Source organism: Balaenoptera borealis (genome assembly GCF_965194805.1).
Source record: "Balaenoptera borealis genome assembly, chromosome: 7".
NCBI lineage: Eukaryota > Metazoa > Chordata > Mammalia > Artiodactyla > Balaenopteridae > Balaenoptera > Balaenoptera borealis.
Window position 1 is genome coordinate 75,502,740 of NC_138864.1, and position 27,468 is coordinate 75,530,207.

At 37.6% G+C, this 27,468-nt stretch overlaps 1 protein-coding gene across 6 annotated transcripts; it reads right to left on the reverse strand.

Annotated features, from left to right (window-relative positions):
* Window positions 1-276: 276 nt before the first annotated feature.
* Window positions 277-27,258, reverse strand: STEAP2 (STEAP2 metalloreductase). 6 transcript variants are annotated; one of them, XM_082398477.1, is made up of 6 exons: window positions 27,121-27,258; window positions 15,024-15,148; window positions 14,260-14,784; window positions 11,236-11,763; window positions 8,172-8,336; window positions 277-6,202 (listed from the first exon to the last, which is right to left on the reverse strand). In XM_082398477.1, exons 3-6 carry the CDS (start codon window positions 14,749-14,751, stop codon window positions 5,915-5,917), a joined length of 1,473 nt encoding a protein of 490 aa, XP_082254603.1. In that variant the 5' UTR covers window positions 14,752-14,784; window positions 15,024-15,148; window positions 27,121-27,258; the 3' UTR covers window positions 277-5,914. The 6 variants fall into 6 exon arrangements, with proteins under 6 accessions (XP_082254603.1, XP_082254604.1, XP_082254602.1 ...); XM_082398478.1 differs by lacking the exon at window positions 27,121-27,258 and adding an exon at window positions 26,614-26,819; XM_082398476.1 differs by lacking the exon at window positions 27,121-27,258 and adding an exon at window positions 26,465-26,596.
* Between the last annotated feature and the right edge of the window lie 210 nt (window positions 27,259-27,468).

The following is a 27,468-nucleotide window of genomic DNA, read 5'->3' on the forward strand; positions in this document are numbered from 1 at the left end:
AAATAAATTAAAACAAAAGATACTTAATAAATGCTAGTGAAATGAAATACTTTTAAGAATACCATCTCATTAGATGGATGTTTTTCTAAATGTCTGCTTTGGCAAAAACAAACAAAATTCCCCCCAAACCCAAAACTGTTACATGCATTGCTTTCTGGATGCTTCTGAAAAGAAATAGTCAGAAAAGTATTAGATGGCTTCCATCAAATATTGGAATCATTATTCAGTAAGAAAGAAAAATCCATTTGTATATAACATTTCAAAAAAGAAGTTAAATCACATTAAACAGTACTTTTTTATTTAGATGTTTATAAGGCAGATCTATGAGAATGATATAAAAACATGGCATAAACTTTGATAATGATATTTTAGAGATTACAGAGTTTTAGCAAATATCTATTACACAGTTATAAAGAAGACAGTATTTTCCACGCAGATACAAAATACCTAATGAAAGGTCAAGGCAGGAAAATAAGTATAATTAATTAACAATGGAAAATCAATTCTAATGTGAATTGCACATTATCCTTTAAAAACATTTAAAGGTAAGAATTATTGCAATCTAGTTTATTCAAACAGTGTTAAATGGCATCATGATAAAGAACTGAAGGCCAGAATGGATTAGTTTTGAGTTCATAAAAAGAAACCCAAATTTACAATGGCTTAAATACAGGAAAAGGCAGTTGAAGTTGTGAAGTAGTCAAGATCTTTTTAGTTTCTAACATGTCGTCCTTAGGGTTTGGCCTTGGTCTACTTGGATATTTGCAAGGCCTGCTGTTATATCACAGTTCTGGCAGGAAGATGGAGGAATAAGATAAAGGAACACATGCTGCTTTTCTTTGAAGAGACTTCCAAGAAGTCACTCATTTGTTCCCCTACGTCTCGCTGGCCAACACTCAGTCACACAGGAACACCTAATGGCAAGGGTAGTTGAGTAATGTGATGGGCAACAGCTTTTAAAGTAGGGTAACTAGACATTGAGAGACAACTTCCAGTCCCCATTCAGGCTGGATATCTGTAAAGCTATGAAAGACCTTTAAAGAAAATCTTAAGAGACTCTTCCTTGGAGGTGGCAATTTGGAAATCATAAAGAAAGCACCTGCTTTGGTAATTTAATTTAGCCCATCTAGCCATTAGGAGAATCCAAATAGTCTGCCCTAATTTTGGATGACTGCATGTTGTTAATCCAACGATTTGGAAAGTTAAAAAAATCTGAGTACAGTAGTCCGCACCCCCCTTATCCACAGGGGATATGTTTCAAGACCCCCCAGTAGATGCCTGAAACCAGAAATAGTACCAAGCCCTATATAGACATACATATGTTTTTTCCTATACATACATATCTGTGACAAAGTTTAATTTATAAATTAGGCACAGTAAGAGATTAACAACAATAACTAATAATAAAATAGAAAAATTATAACAATATACCGTAGTAAAAGTTATGTGAATGTGGTCTCGCTCTCTCTCAAAATACCTTATTGTACAGATTTAATGCCTTTTCCATCTTAATTAAGCATTTGTCACACACTGTGGCTGTAACTTTTGCAGCATGAGGTCCAATGCAAAACTAGCTTGAATTTCTTTTTCCTTCTTCATAATTTCATGGATAGAAGAATCTTTCTTACCATAAATCTTAGCAACCTCAGCATACAATTATTTTTCTTATTAAGTCAAAAACTTTCACCTTTTCATTTAGAGGGAGCACTTTACAGCTTCTCTTTGGCATATCTGAATTGCTAGCGTCACTACTCTTGTACTTTGCGACCATTATTAAGTAAAATAAGGGTTACAAGCACTGTGATACCACAACAGTCGATCTGATAACCAAGACAGCTACTAAGTGACTAATGGAAAGGATACACCGAACAGGGGGATAATTCACCTCCCGGGTGGGCGGGATGGAGCAGGAATGCCCGAGATTTTACCATGCTACTCAGAATGGCACACAATTTAAAAGTTATTGTTTATTTTTGGAATTTTCCATTTAATATTTTCAGACCATGGCTGATTGTGAGTAACTGAAATCATAGAAAATGAAACTATGGTAAGGAGGGGACTACTGTGTGTACATGTGTTAAGCTGAACTAAATGTTTTTTGGTATCATATCGACAGAATCTCTGAATATTAGCACTTTATAGTTTTCTTGCATTTAAAAAAAATTGAAGAACCTATTCATCCCTATAAAATTCAGTGTTCAAAGGTATGAACAAATTGTGTTTCCACTAAAATTATTACAGTGTCATTTAGAGCAATTACATATACTGAAGATGTATCAGAATTTGCTTTACTGACTTATGAACAGTTGAGGGTGGAGCAGCTCATTTTCATGACAACACATTGCAAATATAAATCTTAACACTAGACTCAGGTTATTATACTATGTGTGCTTTAAGTCATGAATTTACAAAATAATTTCAACACGACATTTTAGGCTGTTTAAATACTTATTTCAAAACAGAGATTTTATAGACTGACACAGTTTCAGTGTTCATAATATTCCTAAAGAAATATTTATAAATTACATTGATGGTACTTTATTTAAAACATCACATAAGAATCTTTAACTTTCACAAAACTTTTCTGGAGGAGAAACCTCTCTGTACAGAAGTTATTATGAAATAGTTTAATGGCAAAAGGCAATTAAAAAGAATTAAGATCTTACATATTACATAAGAGATAAACAATAAAAAAATTGGATATGATATATTCTTAAAAGCCCTTTTACACAAATAATTTTCATAATTTGACTGTAAGGATTAATATACATAGAGTTACTATTATCAAATTAATTTTAAAAGTAAAATTCCTTAATCAACTCAAGATTATGCTAATTTTAAGAAATTAGGTAGTTTAACACTGGAGCTCATTAACCAATCCCATATGTAGCACAAAATATTTCTCTCTGATAAATACCTATAAATATAATTTATTCATACTTTAAAATATTTTGAAATTTAAATAAAAATCTCTACATGTAGACAGTCTAGACGAATTTCCATATATGTTTTGAAAAATATATGCTAGCATGAATATATTCTTATTTAAACATGATTTTAAATATTCTTAATAGAGGAGACATGGAATCTGCACACAAAAGCTAGGTAGCATGATTCAGTCAATGATTAATTTCCTCTTAGGAAAAAAATTACTTAATTATTTTGCATAGGATTAAAACTAGGTATATTTTCCACATTCTTAAAATTTTCTCAGGGGCGCTTCTCAAAATACAGTTGAGGGAAAAAAAATCCCACTACTTTAAAGTTCCCACTACTTTCTCACATCTAGCAAGAGCAGAATTCAGTCCTACTTCTGAGGCCAGAGTAATGATTTTTAAAGAATGATTATGAGAAATAATGACTAAGAAAAATGATCAGGTAGGAAATAGTAAAATAAAGCAATTAAAAGTCATTTAAGTAAAGCAGTTAAAAGTCAATATTTTTTTGCATTTTTAGAAAAGCTTTTAAAACACTTAGAATTATAATGAATATATTATATTTATTCTAAAACTTCAAAATTATTTCCTCTTTGTAGTACTGAAAAGGAGATATCACTGTTTCAAACAACTGTTACATCTTATATACATTTTCATAAACTTTGTTTTTTCATATTTTCAAAGGCCCCACTTATCTGTAATAGTGATAATTTTATTTATCTTATTGGCTAATTAATATATACATGCAACCATATACTTCAGTGGTCATCTAACTTTTAAAAATATTTCATTGTATTTTCACATTAAATGGTGCAAGTATGGGCTTAAGGGAGTGGAACTATAGGAACGAGAAAATATTAAAAATATGCTCTTAATTTCACTAGTCCACTATGTAGTTTATAGGTGTTTACCTTTAAGTTATCACCCAACTGAATCCCTACTGAGAACTAACAAGTAAATGATTATCAAGAGGGAAAGAATACAATTAAAATAAAGAAAAAGGAAAAGCTCAAGTAAAAAGTACAAGCTACTAAAATTCAGCAAGAAGAGGACATCAGAGAATCATGAATAGTTTACCAAACTGACATGATGCGGTAGTAGGGAAGGAGCCATTGGTGGGAAAGGTAGCCTCCACTAAGTAAAAGTCCATTTATCTTTGGCAGCTGGATTCAGTAGAACCTTACTGGGTAAGTTTAAAAATGTTATAGTTTCAGGAGGAGGAATACATATAATTGTATCTGCCTGCAATTTTCTATTTTAATAAGGAAAGAGCAAATGGAAAAAAAAACATAGGGCTTTCTAACCAAAGTATGAACAAAATGCAATTTTAATGTGGAATGTCAGCACTGAAAACTTTCATGAATAATCTGTGTGATTCTATGTCTCTAGAGTACATTTATAATTAACTGCTCATCTAAATATCCTTCATGCTTGCAAACTGCTCCCTAATTAGTGGCTGAGCAGGCAGGAGGACTTCTCAAGAAGAGAAAAAGAGATGACCAACTCTACAGGGACTTTTTAAGATTCTGTAGGACCTCAGCCATTCGTTAAAACTGCTGTGGTCCTATCTCTGCTGGAGTCCCTCACTGCACAGGGAGGCCTATGGACTGCCGTGGATCTCCCGGGTCCTGTCCCAGGCAAGATCCTCTCCTAGGGTAAGTGTGGATTATCCCACAGGCAAGGATAAATTTATGATTACAATATTTTCATATATCTTTTGACACCCACAACACACTGTAAAGAATGTCAGTGCGTTTATATCAAAGAGGAAGCATCTAGATTGGTATGCATGGGGATGGGGCAAGGGTCATGCAGCCTAGCGGCTAAAACTGTAGCCTCTGAAATATGACTGCCTGGACTTGAATGCTGGCTCTGCCACTCACTAACTGCATGACCTTGGGCAAATTACTTAACTTTTCTATGCTCCAGTATCCTTATATGTAAAATGAGGATAATAGCTACCTCTGTCATGGGGTTGTTGTAAGTACTGAATGGGAAAATACAAGTAAAGTGCTTAGAACAGTGCCTGGCAGGTTATAATCCATCCACGAATGTCAGTAAAATCCTGTACCATTCGGAGTATGACTGGCTAAGGTGCAACAGCTTAGATCAGCTGACAACTCCCTGTGTGTAAACGTAACACTTTCCCTCTAACTAGAAACAATTATAAGATTCCCAAGATTGGTACTAGATGAGAAAGATCAGTTTTGGAGGCCAGATGTTACTGTCTTCTCCCTGATCAGTATATTAATATGCAAATAAAACTGCTCTGTAACAAGACAAAGAATAAAATCTTTCATGAGGTACATATTATCAGTATATAGTCCATGTCTCCAATGCATTTTAAACATAATTTCAAGTTCAGTCTGTCTCTTTAATTTGTGTTTGTTTATAAATCACATTGGTTCATACAATTGATTACATTCTTCAAGCCTGATCTTATGAAAGGAATATAGGGATTTTAACCACGCACCCTTTCCTAGATGCTAATGTAATGTGTCCTTTCTTAAAAATAATGTATGGTTATGCATTTCTATTTCTTAAGCTGGATAATAATTAAAACCTTACTGAAGCTTCAGAAAAGAAATATATCTATTGAATTATATTAAAACTTAAAGTTCTGCTGGTGTGCAAAGTTTTTTAACATTATGTTGTATCTATATTATTAACTACAAATATTTCTGCCTGATTATGGAATAAAGTTTCTTAAAATAACAATAGTCTTACGATTGTACAAAACAAAACAAAACATACCTACATTTCAACAATAAGTTGACTATAAAAACTCATATTGGCAAAATGTGACATTAGTGAAAATAAATTTGAAGAAAATTCTACCACTAATTCAGTTGAGATCTCACTGAAGAGGTTTCAGCCCATAGCAATTTGACAGTGCACTTGCAACTGCAGATAAAGGAAGTCATAAAAATAATGGCATGAGGAGAACTTTATATGGCACCAGGGAGCACCATTTATCATCACATTACTGTAACCCTCTCTGGTGAGAGATGAGGAACTGCTCCTCCAATACCTTCTTCTAGAAATTGGCTCTTTTCCCAGCCTTTTTTAATTCTCTTTAGCTTTCGGCTTATACATGGAAGGAGTAAAATGATCTTACCCAGAATTACAATTGAGGGCAAAACAAGAGCAAGAACAAAGTTTGGTGGTGTATAAAATCTGTAGTACTCTTCTTCAAAAGCTCGTTTCCATCCATAAATTAAAACATGGAAAGTACTTATGAGCAGAGCAACATAGCCAAGTGTAGACTTGAGACAGGGGAGGAAGAAAAAGAAACAGAATAAGAAGCAAATTATTCAAACTCATAAATTAACCCATCCAGATATACCAAGTTTATATTTTGATAACACTATTTTATCTTAAATTACTGAGTTACTCTTTGTTCTCTACTGCATTAAACAATTTTAGTATTTTCATATATTTCTTATATATTTATATGCACTTTTTTTTACACAAATAAGGCTGTATTGCATATAGTCTAATATTCTGATTATTTTATTTATCACATCCAGAACCTTTGCCTCATGTCATTAAATATGAAAACATGACTTTAATGCTATATGATATTCTATTGAATGGATGTGCTATAATTTACCTAACCATTCCTTTTTGTTGATCATTTACTCTGTTTCCTACTTTCCTCAACTATAATGTCACTTTAAGCCCTTTTCTATATTTTGGTTTATTTCCTTAGAATTGATTTCTAATAGTGGGATTACTTGTCAGAACATCTGGGTTTTCCTTAAGGATACTGATAAAAACTGGAAAACTCCTTTATAAAAGTTATCCACATTTCTACCAGTTGTGTATCTTTTTTTAAAAAAATGTGTGTATGTGTGTATATAATACATGTATACATACGTATATAATAAAATTAAATGCTGAAGAGCATTCTCATGAGTATACACACATATATATACTAGTTGAAGATAAATATGAAAAATCTTACAGTATTAATATGTAACATAAAAAGCATTTCAAATGGCTTTATCAACCATATTAAATGAGATTATTAAGAGCACTTTGTTAAACAGTTCACAGGTTAAAATCAAAAAGTTCAGCATTTTGGGTTCCCTACATGATGTTTAATTGCTTATTTAAGAAATGGTCTATGTTACACAAAATGTAGTACTACATCGGCATAATAATGTAACTTCTAACTTCACTGGGGAAGGATCAACTCTCTCACAGAAAATTGTTCTGCTTGCAATTACTCATCTAAATTTATAATGATACTTTGCACCCGTCTAGCACCTTTTATCAGTGGGCCTTCTATTTCTTTTCAGGTGTGATTAAACTAGCAGTTGGGAAAGTATTCACATTTTATTTCCCTCGAAAAGGAAAAATGAATTTAGATGAGGGATGTGCCCTTAATTTGAATGAGATTTTTAGATCACTTTAAAAAAAAAACTCAAGCGAATAGGCAAAAAACAAAACTAAAAACAAACAAAATTTAGCGTACCACCAAATGACACTCATCTGCATATTGTGCTATAAACCATTTGGATACAACCAATACTGATTTTATGGTAATTTAGGTAGGGTCTCAGTTTGAGTTATATATTTTTAAAGTATGCAAATGTATTAAATAGCTATTACTGGAGAAAGTGAATGTTTAACTCATCAAAGAACACAATGTTATCTTGAAACCCCTTTGTAGACACTCATATACATATGTATACAACTGATGCACCAAATACATATACTAACAAGAATGATAAGGCTGGTTGCTTGCCAGAATCCATTAACTACCACTTGTGTTTGTGTGTGTATACACATTTCCTTTAAAATATTCAGACTGAGCTTCTCTCCACTTGAATTACAATGAATGAGACTTTTCTAGACAGATCAAGATGACTCAAAATATAAAGTAAGTGTTCATTCATTTGCCCAATAATAAATTGACTTTGGTATTAAACTTGATCTAAGCTCATTCATCCCCCACTTTTTTTTTTTTAATTTTTCAAATAACCTTTATCTGTAACATAGTAGGCAGTACTATCAAAGCTTTCCAGTAAAGTCCTGTACTGGTCTTTCACTTACTAAACCAGAACGGTCCTAAGCTGGCCTCTAGCGACATAACATTCCACGAGCTAGATGCATGAAGAGCAGTCCCAGGGGCACTCTTTTATTAGCAGCATATTTAAAATCCAACTGTACTTAACTGGAATTAAAAATCTATGTCACCCAGTCCCTCACCAAACAAACCCCACATACCTGAATGAAGCTGAATTCCCTCCAGTTTAAAGCATTGCTCACTGAAGGGATGGAGGTGACTGCCAGGAGGGAAAGTAAGCCAAGGCTCATTATTCCAAAGGAAATATACATTTCAATTCTCCAAACTTCTTCCTCGTTCCAAGAGTTTTCAATATTTGCATGAACCTAACAAGAAAGCAAACGTGAATTTCCTTTGTTTGGTAGAATATTAACTGATTCAGCACAGAGTTCACTCTTGGCCTAAGAATATGTCATATATGGACATATAACATTTGAGTTGCACTAATGCAATTTAACAGACTGTTATGGAGAACCTGTTACTGGATGGTATTGTTCCAGGTGTGAGAGAAAGAGAAGGGAGAGTTCAACAAAAAGAGGACTAAGATTCTCTCCTTCCTCACCCACATGTGAGAAGGGTGGGTAAATCTGTCATCACATTTGTAATACATCATGGTGACAGGGACTCTGGAGTCCCAAGACCGTGAAATACTGAGTGGTTGGTTCCAGAGGGACACAAAAGAAGTACTGACAGTTAGACTTAGTTTTCTGGTGCTTTTACAAGTTAGTTTAAACTTGGTTGAATATTTTGGGTACATTCTGGCCTTACTTCAATTTAGAATCCAGGCAGGGAATTTCTAAACTATGTCTGTGCCTTCCTTTCTCACATGAAGAATATTTATATGTTGATTTACCTCTTCTTACCTTCTTTTCCCCAGGAAGCTGAGATTTCCCTGAGGATAAAGCCCTAAGGAGTGCAAATACTTAACCACTTGAATGGCCTCATTAATATACTTTCCAACTGTCCAGTTGCCTCATTCAGTACTTTCCCTTACATTGATAATGCACATATAATCAAGCCAGAGTTTAACTCTGAATATGTCATATTCTGCATAGGGACTACTTTTAGAATTGTCTATTTACATGCAAACAATATAATTAGAGTATAAATCAAGGCTTGGATTCCTTGGGTTAAAGCTTTGGTTTAAGTAATCTATTCATGGAAAACATTCTAACTTAACACCAGCTTAACTTTTTGTCCAATTCCAGGTAACCAAACATACTTGAAATTTAAAAAAAAAAAAAAAAAAGAGAGAGAAAAGCTATTTCTTAGCCATTGTTCCCTGAAGCAATCATACCAACATCCTGAAAAGAGCCACAGAGCTTATCTGTGGATAAAGGCTCTTATTATCTCGTTTGGTGTCTATACAACAATACAGAATAACAGCATACCCCAGTATACCCGGAGATTACAACCTGAATGTTATCTACAAGCCCTCCCAATTCATCACTTTGCTCCATGAGTATGTTTTTTGAGTGTCTACAATGTGTCAGGCACAGTTCCAGGCATTAGGAACTGTGAATATATCAGTGAACGAAACAAAGATCCCTCCTCTTGTGAACTTACATTATGATGAGAGAAGGCAGAGAACAGTAAATAAACAAAGAACACAAAGTGTGTTAGAAGGTGGTAAATACTATTGAACAAAGACAAAGAAGAGCAGGTAAAGTAAGAGGGGCTGAGAGTACCAGGGTTGAGTCAGAAGCAGGTGGCAGAACGTAAACTGGTGTCCAAACGAAGGCCTCGCTGAGGAGGTAAGAACTTGATGGAAGAAATTTTCACATGTTGAGGTATGGGGAAGTCATTCTGGCTTATACATGATTTGGCTTGAACTTTATGCTAATTAGAACAGCCTGTCTTACGGCCTGTCAAACATACATTGTACATCAGCTTTACCATTAAAGAGAAGAATGTTGCCCATCATCAGGTTATGCAAAGGGTTCAGTCACAACCCACTGTCAGTTGACAGCGGGCCCTGAGGGGAATTCAGGAGGAAAAAAAACAGGATGAGGCTTTCTGTGCTTTGAAATATTGGCCCCTAGGTAGTTAAGATGCGTATCTCAGGAAGAATTTCAATGACCCCAGATTCTTGCATCTTCCCATATATAGAAAAGCACTAAAATCATTAACTTGAGGTATCTCTTCTTTGTGATTAGCAGTAATTCTTTATCAAAGATGTATGTTTGACTACACTTATTTCCTAGCCAAAAAATTCATATACACACTGGCTCCTTCCCTGCCCCTTCAGAAGAGTCCCCTCAGAGCTACTGAGAGGTTGTCTTCAGTTTGGCGCAAATAAAACTCTCTTCTATTCTTATTATTGATTGTTTATTATTTGTGTCAACAAATTGAAGACTTGAAGGAGGTGAGGAAGCTGGTGGAGTAGATATCAAAGCCTTAGTAGTCATTTAAGTGGTTATTTTTAGAGAGAATGGCTTAAAGAACATCAATCTAGTAATTTTTTTCAAATTATTTTAGGTTTTATTGTTGAAACGAGTGTAAGTACTGGATGCTACACACCTGGACCATGATGCCTTGGTTTCTTATAAAATGCAAAAGCTCTTACACATTTGTTTAGTACACGGTCCTCGGCTTTCATTGAGAAATGCTACATCAAAGAGCTTCAGTGAAACCCCTTACATTTGCTGAATGGAAATTATTGAGGAAAATCATAGTCTATTCCATCAGCCCTTTCTATGAAGCTCTCCCAGAGATTTTCTTGAAGAGCTAAGTACTAGAAAAGGTTCACCTGAGGAACCAGTATCTTTCCTGCTTTATGATAACAAAAACCTTGTGTGTGTCTCCTGATCTTGACTTCCTATTCTGTTTTATATTTTCACTAGTTCTAATTTTATTGTGTACGTTTACTGAGAGCTGCCTTATTATTTCATGGAACATGGCCAATTATAAAATAATTAACTGATGCTGAAAGTAGTCACTGCAATTGTAATATTAAAAAAAAACAAAACCCAACTCTTCACCTCTCTGTTCTTATTCTGCAAAGAAAGGGATGGTAGCAGCTTTTATTCTAAATGATTCTGAATTAGCCGCATAATTCTTGTGCAGAAACATTGTTTAAAGAACAATTCTTTCTCTTCCCTAAATATACCAAAATTTCTATTACAAGGTATGTGAAGTTTTACACTGTTTTAAATCTCACGTTTTACAAATTATAATAATCAAGTATTTTACTAGCATCAGATAAATATCAAGCACGTCCCATACCTGCTGATAAGCCATGTTGAGAAACAAGTATCTTTCTGACCTTCTCATTGGTAAGCAGAGGCTGTAGGCAACATGGACTGAAGCGAAGAAAAAGCTTAGTAATCCTAGCTGTTTTCTACACTGTAACCAGGTCTCCAACCAAGGTGGAAATCTCCTATACTTGGTGCCATAATAAAGCTGATAAGCAGCTGCCAGGAGACCTGCCAGGTAGACCAGGGACAGCAAAGTAATGGCAACTATGGGCAAGGTTTTATTCACAATTTCAATAGGAATCTTGTAAAAGTCACTCTGCTGGTTTCTAACATATGGATGAATCACATCTCTGACAAAAGAATAAAGAAAGAAAAACGTGGCCAGGCTTATGGCTACCACCACTGGCCCTCTCCAGAGAGTAAATAGTCGCAGGGGTAAATTTTCAATCTCCCTGGCTGATGATAATGATCCCAAGTCAACGGGAATGAAATTCAACTGGCGGGCAAGTTCAATAACCTGTTGTCGAGCTTGAATATTGTTGCTGCATATATAAACCTATGGAAAAAACAGAAGACTCATCATTACTATTACTGCTTATAAAAATGGTAACAATCACACACCCCATTTAATCCACAGAGCATCACTTACGATGACCCTGCGTGATGCAAAAAAATTAAGGAGATAAAGCATTTATTAATTTATTAATCTATTTATTTATAGGTTAAAATAGTATCATAAAAACAACAAAGTCCTTGCTACCATCAATGACATGAAAAGAAAATGCAGAAAAATCTAGCTTGAACCTGGGAATAGAAGTCCTCAGGGGAAGGGAGGCGGGAGGAAAGAAAGGTTTCTAGATCACCAGGTTCTGAGCAGACAAGGTAAGGTCTTCCCTCCAACAGTCTAGGTGGAGTTTGAGCTGCAGGCCATACCCCTCCCCTGTCCAGCTCTCTCACTCCTGCAGGGAACCGGGTGGGGCTGGCTCTCCAGGCTTTGGTGGACAGTACTTAGCTCTAGGACTAGCGATTCTGCTGAGTAGAGTGATTTCAAGCATTGCCCTTTATGGCTAAGAAAAGGGAAAAGATAAGCATGGATCCTGAATGGTTGAATTTGTAATTAAAACCTCTAAATGATGTCATGATGCTATACTATTTATAAAATTTAACTTTTGGCTTAGAAACCAATTCACCAAAACCATGGATAATCTCAGGTATATTATTTCATTGGTCAGAATTAGGAAATTCTTTCATCTTTAAATGAGGATAATATATTTGGTGGGGAAAATAATAGCATTAATAGGCTTAGTTAAACAGTAAAGTAACTGCCATTTTCTAAGAGCTGTTACCTCTATAGGAACTCTAAGATGTGACTGTGATCAGTGGGGGTGAGGGTGGGCTTTCAAACTACCAAAACCTCTTAGATATTGTAATGTAGTTGAGAATTCACAAATATTTGTTGAACACCAAGTTCACAAGTTCCTAGCTGGAGTGAGCCAGGATTAGAGTTAGAAAAATTTTGCTATAAAATCTCTGAGCTATGTTCAGGGAAAACAAATTCCTAAATGTATCCCTGAGGATGTTTATATAAAGGCTCTGAAACATACCACACTGAAATGCTTGCCTGCTAAACCTATTTACATAATGGTGAGAATGTAGAGCTCTTAGGATTATTAATTTTGTCTAACGTTAACCATATAAATGACAAAGTCTATACTATTATACAAATGTTGATAAACTTCTAAAATGGAGCAGGGAAGGTGGAGAAATATATACCAAAGAAGTAAGGAAAAGCATTTTATTTTTTTCCTAATTTGATAAAATTAAATAAATTTTATCAAATTTATTACAGGTGTGACAATGGTGGATTAAACTGTTTTTACTTCACTGGGAAAAAACTACAAACTTTAAAATTTTATAATAAACCTAAAAGAATAAATCAAACATGCATAAAGCCACAAGGACTACAAAATACAAATGAAACTCTTTCTGTAGCTCACATTGAACTTAATCTCTTGTTCTACAATTTCTTTTGTTGAATAATTAAAATCATCACAAATATGGGCAAAGGATTAAATTCAGGTTTATCTCTAATTTGCTAGATTTGTATCCATTGCCAAACCTTGGTTGATATGCAAAAGAAAAAAAGGATTCAGAAATACTCTCTAGGAAAGTAAGAAAGTATATATTCTTCCAAATTAAACACTTCAAAATGAGTGGTTATCATGACTCTGATACGCAGCATATAGTGATGTAATACTTGAATTTATTTTCTAAGACATCTAATCAACTGTCTTTATGGACAAAAATAAAAGTATTTTATCATCATGCTTCATTATAATGCATAACCACACTTTTGAAAGATTTTTAAGGTGCACTATTTTATGTGTTTACTTATAAAAGCTGCCATTCCACAAAAGCATTGATGGAGCTCCCCATCTGCTTTATTCTCAAACTGAACTAAACAGAACTCATAGATTAAAGGAGAACCTGAGAAATCCAATCTGCTTCTACCTTCCCCACACAGATTAAAATCTACCCTTAAAATAAAACAAACTGTACTATTTAAATTCTATGAATAATCTACGTAAAATAAAAAGGTACTTCTAAAGCATTCTTCTTGAGGATCATACTACATAGCATTTCGTGCAGAGATGGGATACTGTTTACCAAATAGCTTCAAGGAAGGAAGAAGGGAGGATGGAAGGATGGGTGGGAGGGAGAGAGGGAAAGAAAAAAGACATGATTGAGATTGTTTTAATATTTGAGGAAGCAAGGAGATGGCCCATTATTCAACTGCCAACCTTGCCTTTTTCTTGAATTAGCTGATTATGATAGGAAAGTTCCAGTTATTTTCTCAGCTTTTCACATCATTTTGGGAATAGAAATGTGCCCTTACAAGGTCAGGACACAAATCTTCAGGAGCTCATACATAGTTTTCAAAATGATAATCACTGGAGAGTGTCAAAATTCAGTTTTTAAATATATGATATTTGTTTTAACTATTTAAGTACAAAATACCATCTAACTAAGAATAAAATTTAAAAATACATACTTGTCGGCTGGCATCCTTTGGTCCTAACTGAAGTGCCCAAGCTGAGATAACATTAAATCCTTTCACAATCAAGGAGTCCGGGAATAATGAAGCCAAATATTCTGCATTGGATTCTGGGTATTGGTTTATCCTCACGTTATTGCTCACATCAATCAGGATTTTACCCACAAGCAGATGTCTCAGGTCCCACAGGGAGGTGTAATGTTCTCTATGTATAGCAACAAATATTATATTTGTTTTTATTAGAGCATCTTCATGGTGAGTAACATCTACTACATGAGGAAAAAATTCAGAAGCAAACTTAGGATTTCTGCTTCCTATGACCACATGATAGCCACATCTAATAAGTCGAATGGTCAGGGATTTAGCAAAATCCCCACTTCCAATTACACCTACAGTGACCTTCCTTGCATCTTTGATACCATTTATGCCATTAGGCAAAAAAGTTTCGCTAAGGCTCTTGGGGCTTCCCATCATAGAGATCGATTCCATAATACAGACTCTTCTAAGATCACCAGGGATATCCTAGGGGAGAGAAAATAAAATGTTCATCAATTACCTATTACCAAACATGAATACGCTTCTAGATGTTATAACAACATCCCTTATTTCTAGAGGTAAAATAGTTTGGCAAGCTATATAACCTCGAACACTGCAAGACACAATTTGAAGCTAAAAATGGATCTCGAAATAGAAAAATGACCTGTCACAAAGTTGATGTGCTAAAGTGGAGCTTCTCAAATATTAATGCATACTTGAATTACCTGAGAATCTTGTTAAAATGCAGATTCTGATTCAGTAGGTCTGGAGTGAGGCCCAAGATTCTACATTTCTAGTAAGGTGATGCCGATGTTGCTGGTCTATGGGCCCCTCTTTGAACAGCAAGGCTCTAGAGCACAAAAGGAAAGAGACTGAAGTTTTCAGCAAGGGAGAACTTTTTAAAAAACACAGTTCTAACAAGTGTGATTATCCAGTTTCTCAGCAGACCAGAGGCAGCAAGTCAGAAATGCCACTAAAGGTAGAGAAGGACTATGACAGTTCATCATAGCTCACAAGGCAACAGAAAACAGAAAAACAATAATAAAACCCAAGAACTTATTTATAACCCCAAACTGTCTACAGTCATTTGTGATGGGGTCTACCTCAGTAGCTAGTGAGGAACTTTATTACTAAATGAGAGTAAGCTAAATCAGCTACTAAAAAATGAAACCTTGCACTTAAGTAATATTTTCAGAAAAGTAGGCATCAAAATATAACAAAGAATTAATTAAATACGATAGAGTTCTATCATTCACCCTATGTCCTATTAACTTATCATAGAGAAAGATAGCTTCCCTGTGTAAAGGGGGTTAATAATGTGTTTATGGTCTTAAAGTACACAGTACTTATGAAATCTTTTTCTCCCCGTTTTTTTTTTTCCATTGGTTACATAAAACATGATGCAGTTATTTTTTTCTGGAAAAATCTGTCAAATTCTTTTCTGAGTGACTAACACCTTATAGGTTCATATTTGTTGTAACTTGCTCAAGCATACCAATCAGATGACCATGAATCAGTGTCACTGTTGGGTCTGGATAAAAAATACTCTTCCATTTTATCTGCAATGCACAATTTCTTTTATGCTAACAGCAGATGTGGATCACTTCAGAGAACTTAATGGATTTTACAGGAACAGGTGGAATGTTTTAAAAAACTTTTTTTTTTTTGGTTTTTACTAAATGAAATTTGAAATTACTGGAGCAAGGAAAATCCAACTTTTTACCCTAGAACTGGAGCATGTTCAATAACTCCAAATACATCAGTAAATTAATCTTTAAAAAGATAATAATAATATTACCTCATACTCATATAGCATACACTATGCGCCAGCTCTGTGCTTTACAAATTAACTGAGTGAATCCCCACAACTACCCTATGAGATAGGTACTAATACTCTCATGCCCATTTGCAGATGAGGAAACTGACACATGCAGAAGATAATCTGTACAAGGTCACAAGAGAGAAACTAGAGGAACCAGGATTAGAACCCAGGCAGTCGAGCTAAGGTATGTGTCATGTGGGTGCATGTAAGGAATTTAAGAAAGATATGGGGGCGGGGGCAAGGTGGAAGAGTGACGGTTGTGTTCATATTAGTGTATTCTCCTTCTTTGATCATGTCATTGCTCCTTAGCATTACCTAGTCATCTTAATGTCTAACTTGGATCTTGGGAAAGGAGAAAACTCACTATTTTTTAATCTATTACATGTTTCATTTCATACTTTTCAAGATATAAGGGGTGATAATTATTTGTTTTCCCTTGGAGTGACCCCATGCACCTTGAAAGGCAGGCGGCGGTCAGGGGCACCAGGGTAGTACAAAACTGTCAACATCTTCTTGGAGATATTGTTGGCTACTTGGAGAATCAGGAGCAGTTAAAGGAATCAGAAATAATTAAATCAATGCTCATTTCATTAAACAATTCAAGGTGAACTGACCAACCTACCCCTAGTCATATACATTATCTAAGGGTAAAAAGAGTTAACTAGACTCACACACCAGAAACCAAGTTTCCTATATCCCAGTCCCAAGTTCTTCTAAGTAGAGACTGTAGCATCTCCCAAAACGTAAGAATTTCAAAATCTTTAAATGTAAGAATCATGATAATCAAGACCTTTTCAAATGAAAAACAAAAACAAAACAGTATCACTTATCTGCTTATTTTACAAAGCAAGTTCAAACCCCTTCTGCACATCAGAATGTGAACAGGTAAAAATACATTAGGGCCTAATAATGTCATCTCTGGGTATCTCATTTTACCATGTATTTTATACATATTAATAAGTGACTCTGTCCTAACATGTCTGGGCCTTATTCACATTGTATTTCTAATGGCAAGTTCTAACTGAACCCTTTAATAGTATGACTGTGCCTACAAATAGAAGTTGGCCTAAAAAATGAGACTCTTTTCATCAAAGTGTTAAGGAATGTAAAAGCATTCATGAGAGAAAAAAAAAAAACAGCCTTTAACAGATCTGAGAGATGGATTATTTGTGTATTGCTGAAAGCATATACCACATGCTTGTGTGCTATTTCATAGTTCACAATATTTTCACATATATTACCTTATTTAATTCTCAGATGGCTGTGAAGTACATATTATGCCCATCTTAAAGATGAGGAAACAGAGGCTTAGAGAACCTTAGCAATTTATCAAAGACAGTACAGTTGGTAGTTAACACAACAAGGCTTCAAATACGAGTCTTTTGACCTCTGCTCATTCTAATATTGCAGTGCAAACATTGTATGGGGAATCTTAAAACTGTCTAGATCACCAAATGTCACCCATTAACTTTATTTTCCAAAAGAAATACTAACTCTAAACAGTTCAAGCTTAGGATAGTTTTAGGTAAATCCAAAGCTATAAGGTTAGGAATTCTAGCTACCAACCAATCAATCAAATCAATCAATCAACAATAAATCCAATTTTTAGATCAAAACCGACCAAAGACCTAAATTCATTAATACTACAAAACAAAACATGATTGGTTGATGGGTATCTCTTGGAGAACCCCCAGATAGCAACTCATTTTCTTTTGGGGGCTCTGCAAACACTGTGAAGGTGTGTACTGCTTCAAGAGGGAAGGGAAAAAGAGCCGAGAAGTATGTCTGTATCCTGTGGAACCCACCCGTACACAGACTTAAAAGCAGTGCATCTCCACAAACTATGGGTGCTGAGACACTGGGGCAAAACCTCATCAATCACTTCATAATTTGCTAAGCCATCATTTTGGATCACTTGATTAACAGGTGAGCTGAAGTTTACAATCGTGATATCCATAAAAAATGGGGTTATAAGAAGTGAATTATGTCAATAGCTGAAAATAAGAGTAATAAGCACCTTACGTTGTACATTTCCACTGACAAGAAGTGATGCAACTATAATCTAAAGGCAGATCTACTCTGCTGTGATCCAGCGTGAATTTATCCAGGCCACTGTGTGCTTTGCACATAAGAGATAAAGAAGAGAAGCATGGTGCGTACACTTAAGGAGTTTACATTCCAGTTAGGAAGAGACAGTATGTACTTGGAATAAAAAGCAGAAAAAAACCCCTCATATCAGCATATAATTAAGAACTAGACTGTATGATCAGAGCATAGTTATTCTAGAAAATCAGGGAGAGAAAAATATCACATGGTGTTCCCTTACCTCAAGTCATTCTATATATAGATGAATTGTACTTGGAAAATAATCTCTAAATTACACAGAATGTCTTCAAGCCAGGTTCATGACAGTACACTACAGGCTCATTCTAGCTTAAAACCATAAGGATCTAAAATTAAATTTGGCTTTCTGTGACCTTACTTTAAAAGTGCTAGGGCACTGGTTCCCAAATATGAAGCTATCACTGGTCGACAGCAATTAAAAAGTATATGGATACAATAGGGAGTTTTTCATAAAATTATTCAATTTAACAAATTGTCCTTTACTCTGAGAATATCTCTTAACTACCTTTACTGGTCAAAATGTCCTTTTTTCATAAAAGGATAGTGATAACAGCTGTTTGAGTTGGCAGTCCTATATATATCCTCTCCCTCCCCTTTTTATTTTACTGGTCTGACATTAGGAAACTCTCTATATAAAGTGCTCCTTAAGCCTGTTGGAGAGAAAACACTTCTGGGGAGGGGAGAAAAGCACCTTGGAACAAACTCCCTGCTGCTAGAGATGTCTGCTTAATCCTCAGATGAAATATCAAATATCCCAATCTAATTTTCTGTGACTAAATTGTGATTCTTACTATCATGATCTTTGGGTTGCAAAAAGATATTCCCTACATTCTCAGCATTTAAATAAACATATAAAACCCAACTGTTTATAACAATAAAGTATTTCTTTGAGGGAAGAGGTGGGGTTTTTTTTAGGTTTTTATTTTTTGGAAGAAATTCTTAAGTCCTTTAGACAATGCCAGAAGCAAAGCTGCAATTCTGCTTGAAAAATTAGAATGTGATTCTTAACGCATGGTCCCTCAACCAGCAGCATCAGAATCACCTGGGAACTTGTTAGAAATGTAAATTCTTAGGCCCTACCCGAGACCTCCTAAATCCGAAACCCTGGGAGTGGAGCCCAGCAATCTGTATCATAAAAAGCCCTCAGGTGATTCTGATGCACATTAAAGTTTGAGAATAACTGCCCTAATATAATGCAGTCCAATCACTACTTGCTATTTGAATATTAAAATCCACTTAAGTCAGACTATTAAATTCTTTCCCTCAGCTGAAACTTTTGGGTAATCTGTATGCATCCTCATTTAAAAATCATTTTCCAAAAATTACAAAATAGTAATTTTATTAAAACTATGCAGATCTATTCTTTGAAATTCTGTTTATAAACAAAGGTAATTACAAATGATTCATTAATATTTCATACTTGGATCTGAGTGTCTTTTTGTGTTAATGTCTTATAGAACCAAAAGATTTTCAGAAAAGAAATATAATAGCATTAAAGCAAAAGTTTGACTAACTCCAAGCCTTCCAGACTTTTCAAATAACCAGCATTTTAATGAGATATTCAAAATTATAAGTAACTTCCAAGATATTTCCTAGGCTCAGTATGTATTCAATATATACGTTTATATGGGTATGATTTTATGATGTTTCTAGGTCCTAAATCATCAAAACAAAACTTTATATGTTTATTATGTTTCAATTGCTAGGGTAAGAAAGCAGTCTAATTCATGGTAGGAAGATTTTCAACAAAAAAGCATTCTGGTTAAATTTAGGTTAGTCTAGAAATTCAATTTTTAAAATGTATTACTCAAGGACTTCAGTTAATAAAAAATTTTAGGATCTTCTTCAATAAATTAAAGCAACAACATCCCAAGACCTCCCCACCAACCCACTTTTCTTCTGTGTTTAGGCCAGAGAAGAAGCTATACACGTCCTTCCATCCACCTCATAATATAGCCTGCTACGTCAAGCACAGCCATGTCTCCTGTGTATGCCTGGGCTTTCATAGCACTGCAATTTAACATGACCAGGGGGTATGTCTAAAATGAAGCTGGGAGTAGCAGGTCTTATAATGGCTGAAATAATTTCCCCATCTTATAACCTTGCTGCTGATGGTACTTTGAGATAAGGACACCTATGTTTATTGGCTAGCAAATACAAATTTTTCTACATTGCAGTAACTTATTCATAAACAAATAATCTTCTATGATGGGCCTGCTATTCTAGCCTCTACACAAACCCGTTTCCCTGATTTCAATACCATACCATAAACAGTTTACAAATGGCACCAATGCCCACTGGGTGCTATGAACTTTAGGGGTCTCTGATGATTGACATCAATTTAGAAATCAGTCCACAACCAAAGGTCAAAATGATACTCACCCATCCATCCCCAACCATTCCCCCATCCAATGTCTCATTGAGCCCTATCCACCAGGCATGCAGCTAGATGTTAACACTCCAATGATACAAAACAGGCAGTGGCTTCCTGGCCATCCAAGCAACGTGATAAAATTATGAATATTGAAGCATATATAACAACTAAAAAATTAGTTTTATTGAGGTGAAATATACATATCATGAAATTTACCCATTTAAAATGTATAAATTAATGATTTTCAGTATTTACAGTTATGTAACCATCTCCACAATCTAATTTTAGAATATTCCCACTAGCAGTAACTGTTATTACTCAAATTTTAATAGAACCTGCCGAGAGTATATGCCTCTTTAAAAAAAAATCCTACTTCCCACAATGTCCTGAAAGCCCCACTGGCTTTTATACACACAGCAGATTGTGACTTCAGTTTTGCTGGCTCTGCTGGATGCTATGGGAGTACCAGAGGGTCCCACTCACTGCTTGGGTTAAGTGGAGAGGCAGAGCCTCAGTCTCAGAGCTGCCTCTTCCCACAACGGAGAATGACCTTCTAAAGCAGCGGTTCTCAGCTCCAGCTGCACCTGGGAGTGACCTGAGGAGCTTTACCACATAGTGATACTTACTCACCACCGCCCCTCCACCCAGATTTTTATTTAATTGGTCTGGGGTTCAGCCTGGGCATCAGGATTTTTAAGAGATCCTCAGGTGTTTTAATATGCAGCCAAGATCGAAAACAACTCTACTAAAAGAGTTAGGATTCAATCTCATACTTATTTTGGTATTTGGAGATAACAGATGTGGCTTTTTGATCCTCAGTTACGCTCCTTTTCACACTGTTGTTTGTAATAATGAAAAATAACCCTAGCAAGAGACTAACAGCTGCCCTTGAATGCTGGAAGCTGTAGAATATGCATGCAGCCCTTTCCCCTTTCTCACGCAGGCTCCGAGCTATCTCAGAAGGTCCTCTCACTATTTTGCAATTTCCTCTCTTCATTTTTTGGAAAGGGCAGTGCCATTCCTTAAAATGTGTCATCCCACCACACAGCATACTTTGTTCCTGTTAGTTCATAACATTCAAAATTCAAAATGTTCCAGTGAGGCTGTCTCTTCTTTCCACTTGACGAGGGGCTCCTCTCCTCAGTTCTCCAGGCATCAGAGGTTCTGCTGACCTGAGCAGACGAGAATTTCCAGGTGGACCGACTATCAAGCTTTAATGTGGGTATGATCATCTAGGGATCTTGCTACAATGCACATTCTAATTCTCCAGGTCTGGGGGGGGTGCTTGAGAGTATGCAGTTCTCCCAAGCCCCCAGGTGATACCCATGGTCCTAGTTCATGGGCCACATTTGAACTAGCAAGGCGCTAGAGTTTCTCTACCTTTTGTTTTGATCTTAGTCACAGGTAATACAGACTAGATAATTGAAAAGACTATGACATTTATAGAAAGTTTTGTTTATGTGGTGTCGAGGAGAAAGAATAGGCCCAGGCTTCTGAAATCACCTTGTTTTCTGAGTCTTAGTTTCCTTTGTTAAATGGAAAACAAAAAAGTTGTATTTGACTCTGTATTCCTTCCCAACACTGAAATTCTTTTGTTTCCAAGACTTATAGCTATATAATAATGGTAATCGCTAGCTTTATTTAACACTGTGACACTTCTACTTTATGAGCTCCATCTAACAGTGTGTTTTAAGTAGCATATGGGTTCCTTGAAATTTCAAGGTCACAGTTTTCTTGAGTGGCATCTGACTTGATGTATGCATTTAATTCTTAAAGTATATTATCAAGCTAAGAGAATTCCATTACACTCAGATACATGAAATCCTAAGATTTTCAATTTAGAGGAGTTTCCTTGACATTCCTCTGGCTGAATGGCAGCTGTTGTGCTCTATTAATTTTATAAAACAGAACGGAATTTGTTTCACAAACATCTAGAGCATTAATTGTTGGATAATAGTAACTCTGAAAGGGCTGTCCTCAGAGATCTTGATGACATTCACAACCTGCTGATTTGGATGTGTTATCAAGAAAATGTAATCCTCCAGGGCCATGAGATGAAGTTAGTGTAGTTTTGACTTTGAAAGCCACATCTGAACCTTTCCTCTTCTGTCCTGCAAACCCCAAGCTCCTTTGAAGCCCATGGCACCTCGTAATATGCTCTCCCTATACTCACTGCTGTCATCTACTGACTTCTAGCTTATTCATTATCACTAGTGACTTTGGCCCCCAATACATACACACTCTTCCTCTCTACCCCAGCAGTTGTCATCCTTGTCTACTACTTCATCATTCGAATGGATGAAGCATTCAACCTCATGGCTTCGTTTCCTTCACTTATTCGTCTAAGACAATGAATCTTTGCCTCCACCACACCTCAGATATCTCCAAGCACTATCTCTTAGCCTTCCAATAACCTTAGTCAAATGTTCACACTGGTAATTCCAGATGGTAGAAGAAATCTGATCCACTGACTATATTCTCACTTTCCCGGTTTCTTTATCCATCCTAGATTCCACAGTGTATATTTATCATTTCTCACTTAAAAAGATCGACTCTTGTTACAGACTAAATGTTTATCATCCCCCATCCCCCAACAATTCATACGCTGCAATCCTAACCCCCAATGTAATGGTATTAGAATGTGCAACCTTTGGGAGGGGATTAGGTCACAAGGGTGAAACCTTTACCAATGGGATAAAAAGAGAGCCCAGAGAGCTCTGGGCTCTCTTCTGCCATATGAGGACACAGTGAGAAGTTGGCTGTCTATGAACCAGGAAGTAGGCCCCTACCAGACTGAATCTGCCATTGCTCTGATCTTGGACTTCCCAGCCTCCAGAACTGTGAAAAATAAATGTTTATGGTTTAAGCCACCCAGCCAATGATATTCTGTTATAGCAGCCTGAACTTATTAGGACAACTCTCTTGCTCTCCATCACATCCACTTGGCAAAACTCAAGCCCTGGAAGAACCCAGCTATCCATTTTCACTGTATCTGTATCCAAGTTGGTGAAGGCTGCTAAAGAAAAATCAGACAACGCAGCTCACCTTAAATTCACAATCATTAACCTCACCTATCAAAGGACAGTCTGTCCACTTCCGTCCTGGAGACCATCCCTTTTCTCCTCCCAAGCAGCTGTGGTTATGATCTCCTCATAGACATTTCAAACTTAACAGGTTCAAAACAAAACACTTTTTCTATCCAGATCTGTTTGCATTCATCCAAATTTCCTCCTCTCAGTAAATGATATCATTACTCATCAGTTGCTCAAGCCAGAAATCTGGGAGTGATCCTCCAGTCCTTGTTTTCCCTCACTCTTGACAAAAAATCCAACACCAACTTCTGTTTTCCAAAATATTTCTTAAATTCCTCTCCAGTGACACCAGCTTAATCCAGGTCTCTCTCATCTCTCACCTGAACTCTGCAAATATTTTCTAACGGTCTCTCTACTTACTCCTTTGCCTCTTTCCAAACCATTCTCTAGGAAGCAGCTAAGATCATCCTAAATTGTAAGTCAGATGATGTCTTTCACCTCCTTAAAAATCAGTGGCTCCCTGTTGCATTTTGAACTACAGTCACCTTCTTGACCTAAATGAACCTGACCTGAAGGCTCTGAATGAACTAGCTAGTCCCAGCACAACTCTTTTTAAAAAATATTTTATTGGACTTCCCTGGTGGCGCAGTGGTTGAGAATCTGCCTGCCAATGCAGGGGACACGGGTTCAAGCCCTGGTCTGGGAAGATCCCACATGCCGCGGAGCGACTAGGCCCGTGAGCCACAACTACTGAGCCTGCGCATCTGGAGCCTGTGCTCCGCAACAAGAGAGGCCGCGATAGTGAGAGGCCCGCGCACCGTGATGAAGAGTGGCCTCCGCTCGCCGCAACTGGAGAAAGCCCTCACACAGAAACGAAGACCCAACACAGCCAAAAATAAATAAATAAAATAAAGAATTATAAAAAAAAATATATATATATATATATATATATATATTTTATTTATTATTTATTTATTTAGGCTGCGCCGGGTCTTAGTTGGGGCACAGGAGATCTTTGTTGCAGCATATGGGATCTTTTTAGTTGCGGCTTGCGGACTCTTTAGTTGCGGCATGCATGCGGGATCTAATTCCCTGACCAGGGATCGAATCTGGGCCCCCTGCATTGGGAGCATGGAGTCTTAACCACTGGACCACCAGGAAAGTCTCCCAGCACAACTCTTCAATGTCATCCTGTATGACTGTTATTCCCTATGGTCCAGCCACAGCATCCTTTTCTTGAAGTAGAAAAGACCAATCACTTTCCCATCCTGTGAACACTGCACATCCTATCATGTCTCTTCAATACAATGATTCACTCCAGTTTTGTTCTGTTTTGAGCCCCTGGTAGGTTTCCTTTCTTATGTAATTGTTCTTTACTCATTACTATTTCCCCCACCAGAAAATAAGCTCCTTGAGGGCAGAACCACGTTTGTCTTGTCCATCATTGCCTCCACAGTGCCTGGCACATAGTATATACATAAGAATGCAATAAATATCCTTTGTTGTCAAATGCATCTAAAAATGTCAGGACCAGAAGAGATGTAATAGGTCTCTAGATAAGATCCCTCATTTTGCTGATGAAGGCTTGTGGGCCGAAAGTGGGTGACATGTCAATGTCATGGTTAAGTCAATGTCATGGTTACTGGCTGAGCACAGAATAAATGCATCTCCTGATGCCCTGAATGCCCTTTACTGAAACTGCAGAGTTAAAATATAATTACGCTCATTCACTTCAAGTCTATTTTCCATGTCACTAGTACAATAAAAAGTGACCTGGATACAGTTTTTCATTTCCTTTCTGCACAATTAGCTCAATTCATCATTATTAATACTGTCTCATTCCCTCACCCCTCCACCCCCGCAATGACTGACAAGCTAAGAGAAAGAAACTGCAGCCATTCCAATTATGTTTCTAAATATGCTGCAAAATCTCTAGGACAGGTGTTTTTCTTCTGTAGATAGCTTTTAAGCTTTGAAACAAGAGAGAGCTGTAGAATAAAAAAAAAAAATACAGCCTTAAAGAAAGAAAAAATAAATGGAGATCAACACGACGAGGAAATAATAAAGGTGAAGAAAAAAGTGTATGGGGTGTGATGGGGCACGTGCTTTGGAGAGAACTAAAAAGGTTCCCAGCATCAGGGCTGTTAACAGGACTAGAATCCAATCAAAGTCAAGAGGGTGGCAGGTGGGGCAGGAGTTCGAATTCTACTTGCACTTTCACCCACAGCAATGAGTGATAATTAACCATGGCCTGGAGTAAGTTTTTCCATCTAAAAAATGTACGGCCTGAGGAGTAAAAACTGACATCAATCCTTCTCCAAGGGGTGGGGAAGATAATAAATGGAAATCTCTCGACAAAAATTCCCTTCATCTCCCTGCTTTATTTTAAGAGCAAGATTTTGGGGGCATAATTTTCAACAAGTTTTGGCTGTGGCTGAATACAGGTCTCAGATAATTTAGGACACTCAAAGAAGAGGCCAATTACTTTCTAACACATAATGGCCTAAACACACCACGGTCACATCACTGGGTAATAAACAAAATGACTACTAGAAATACTTAGATTTCGAAAAGCAGCGCTGCCCGATCTTCAGTGAAATGCTCCGCATGAACCCAAAGTGGTAAGGAGACTATCAGGGAGGCTAAGGTAACCTGCCCGTCCTCTCCCTTTGGGGCACATCCTACCTGGGACAATGTCTCTCCTGGCCTCCTTTCTCCTGGGCCCAACCAACCTCAGGACTTTCTGGGAGCTCGGGGAAGTAGGGGGCGGGATCCGTGGAACAGACACCCTTCCCACTCCCCGCCTTTAGGTACCAGGCGATCCAGGACCCCAGCAGCTCAGGCGGACGCCGCAGGCGGCGCGGAATCCAGGGGAGGAGGGATGCAGCGCTTGGCGCCGACCGCATCTGGCCCTTCAACTCCGCCCCCGCCACCGCGTCTAGAGCTCTCCCCAGCCCGCTCACCTCCGCGCCCTCCGCGCCGCGTAGGGGTGGGCCTCGCAGCTCTCCGCGAGCAGCGCCGACTCCCCCGCGGCCTCCCCGGGCTCTAAGGCCTAGGAACCGCGCCTCCGGCCCGCGGCTGTACACTGGCTGCCGCGGCGGTCGCGCTCGGGCAGCTTCCCCGCCTCCCCAAGCTGGATCGCGCAGGACCAGGGAGGGGAGGAGGAGGAGAGAGGGCGGGAGGAAGGGCGGCACGCGGAGGCCGGCCTCGCAGGACGCGCCGCTAGGGGCTGCGCGCAGTGAGGGCGCAGAGCGCGGCGCGGGCGCCGGGACGCCGAGTGGAGGGCCTAGCGGGCGAGGTGGGAGTGCCGAGGAGCCGGGGAGGAGTCGCAGAGCTCGGGGCGGGGGAGGGGCAGGCGTGGGGCGCGCCCGGCAGGACGCGGAGCGCCGAGAGGGGCCAGCAGAGGGGCGGGGACCGTCCGGGCGGCACGGCTCCAGCTTCGCGCTCCCCGCCTCCCCCCACCCCCATACCTTCTGGGAGCTGCCGAGTATCCGCCCTTGGCCTGCGCCTCCCTGCAGGGCTCCCCCAGGGTTCCTTTTGAAGCCTCTCCAGAACAGTTGAGCCCACTTTTCTCCTCCACTGCGTGAGTGCTGTGTGGTCGCCTTTCCACTCTAGACTTTGCTTTTTATTACACTCCCACCCCCTTCCCCACTCAGTTCCTGACAAGTCTCCAAGAAACTGCGCTTCTTATCCTGTACGTGTTCTTTCCCTCACCTCTACCCACCCAAATCATCTTTTGGCTGGACTGTGTCCTTGGAGTAAAATGTTCAGAAATGCCCTTTCGTGAACCACATTTAAAAACTCCCTGGGATAGGAGA

Bases quoted from the DNA above. Each gene is read 5' to 3' on its own strand.
- STEAP2 (XM_082398477.1), bottom strand. From the start codon at position 14,751: ATGGAATCGATCTCTATGATGGGAAGCCCCAAGAGCCTTAGCGAAACT. The intron at 11,764-14,259 runs GTATGTATTTTT...TTTTTTCCATAG, and splicing joins CAAAGGATGCCAGCCGACAA to GTTTATATATGCAGCAACAA. The intron at 6,203-8,171 runs GTATGTGGGGTT...CCCTGTCTCAAG, and splicing joins GGGAATTCAGCTTCATTCAG to TCTACACTTGGCTATGTTGC.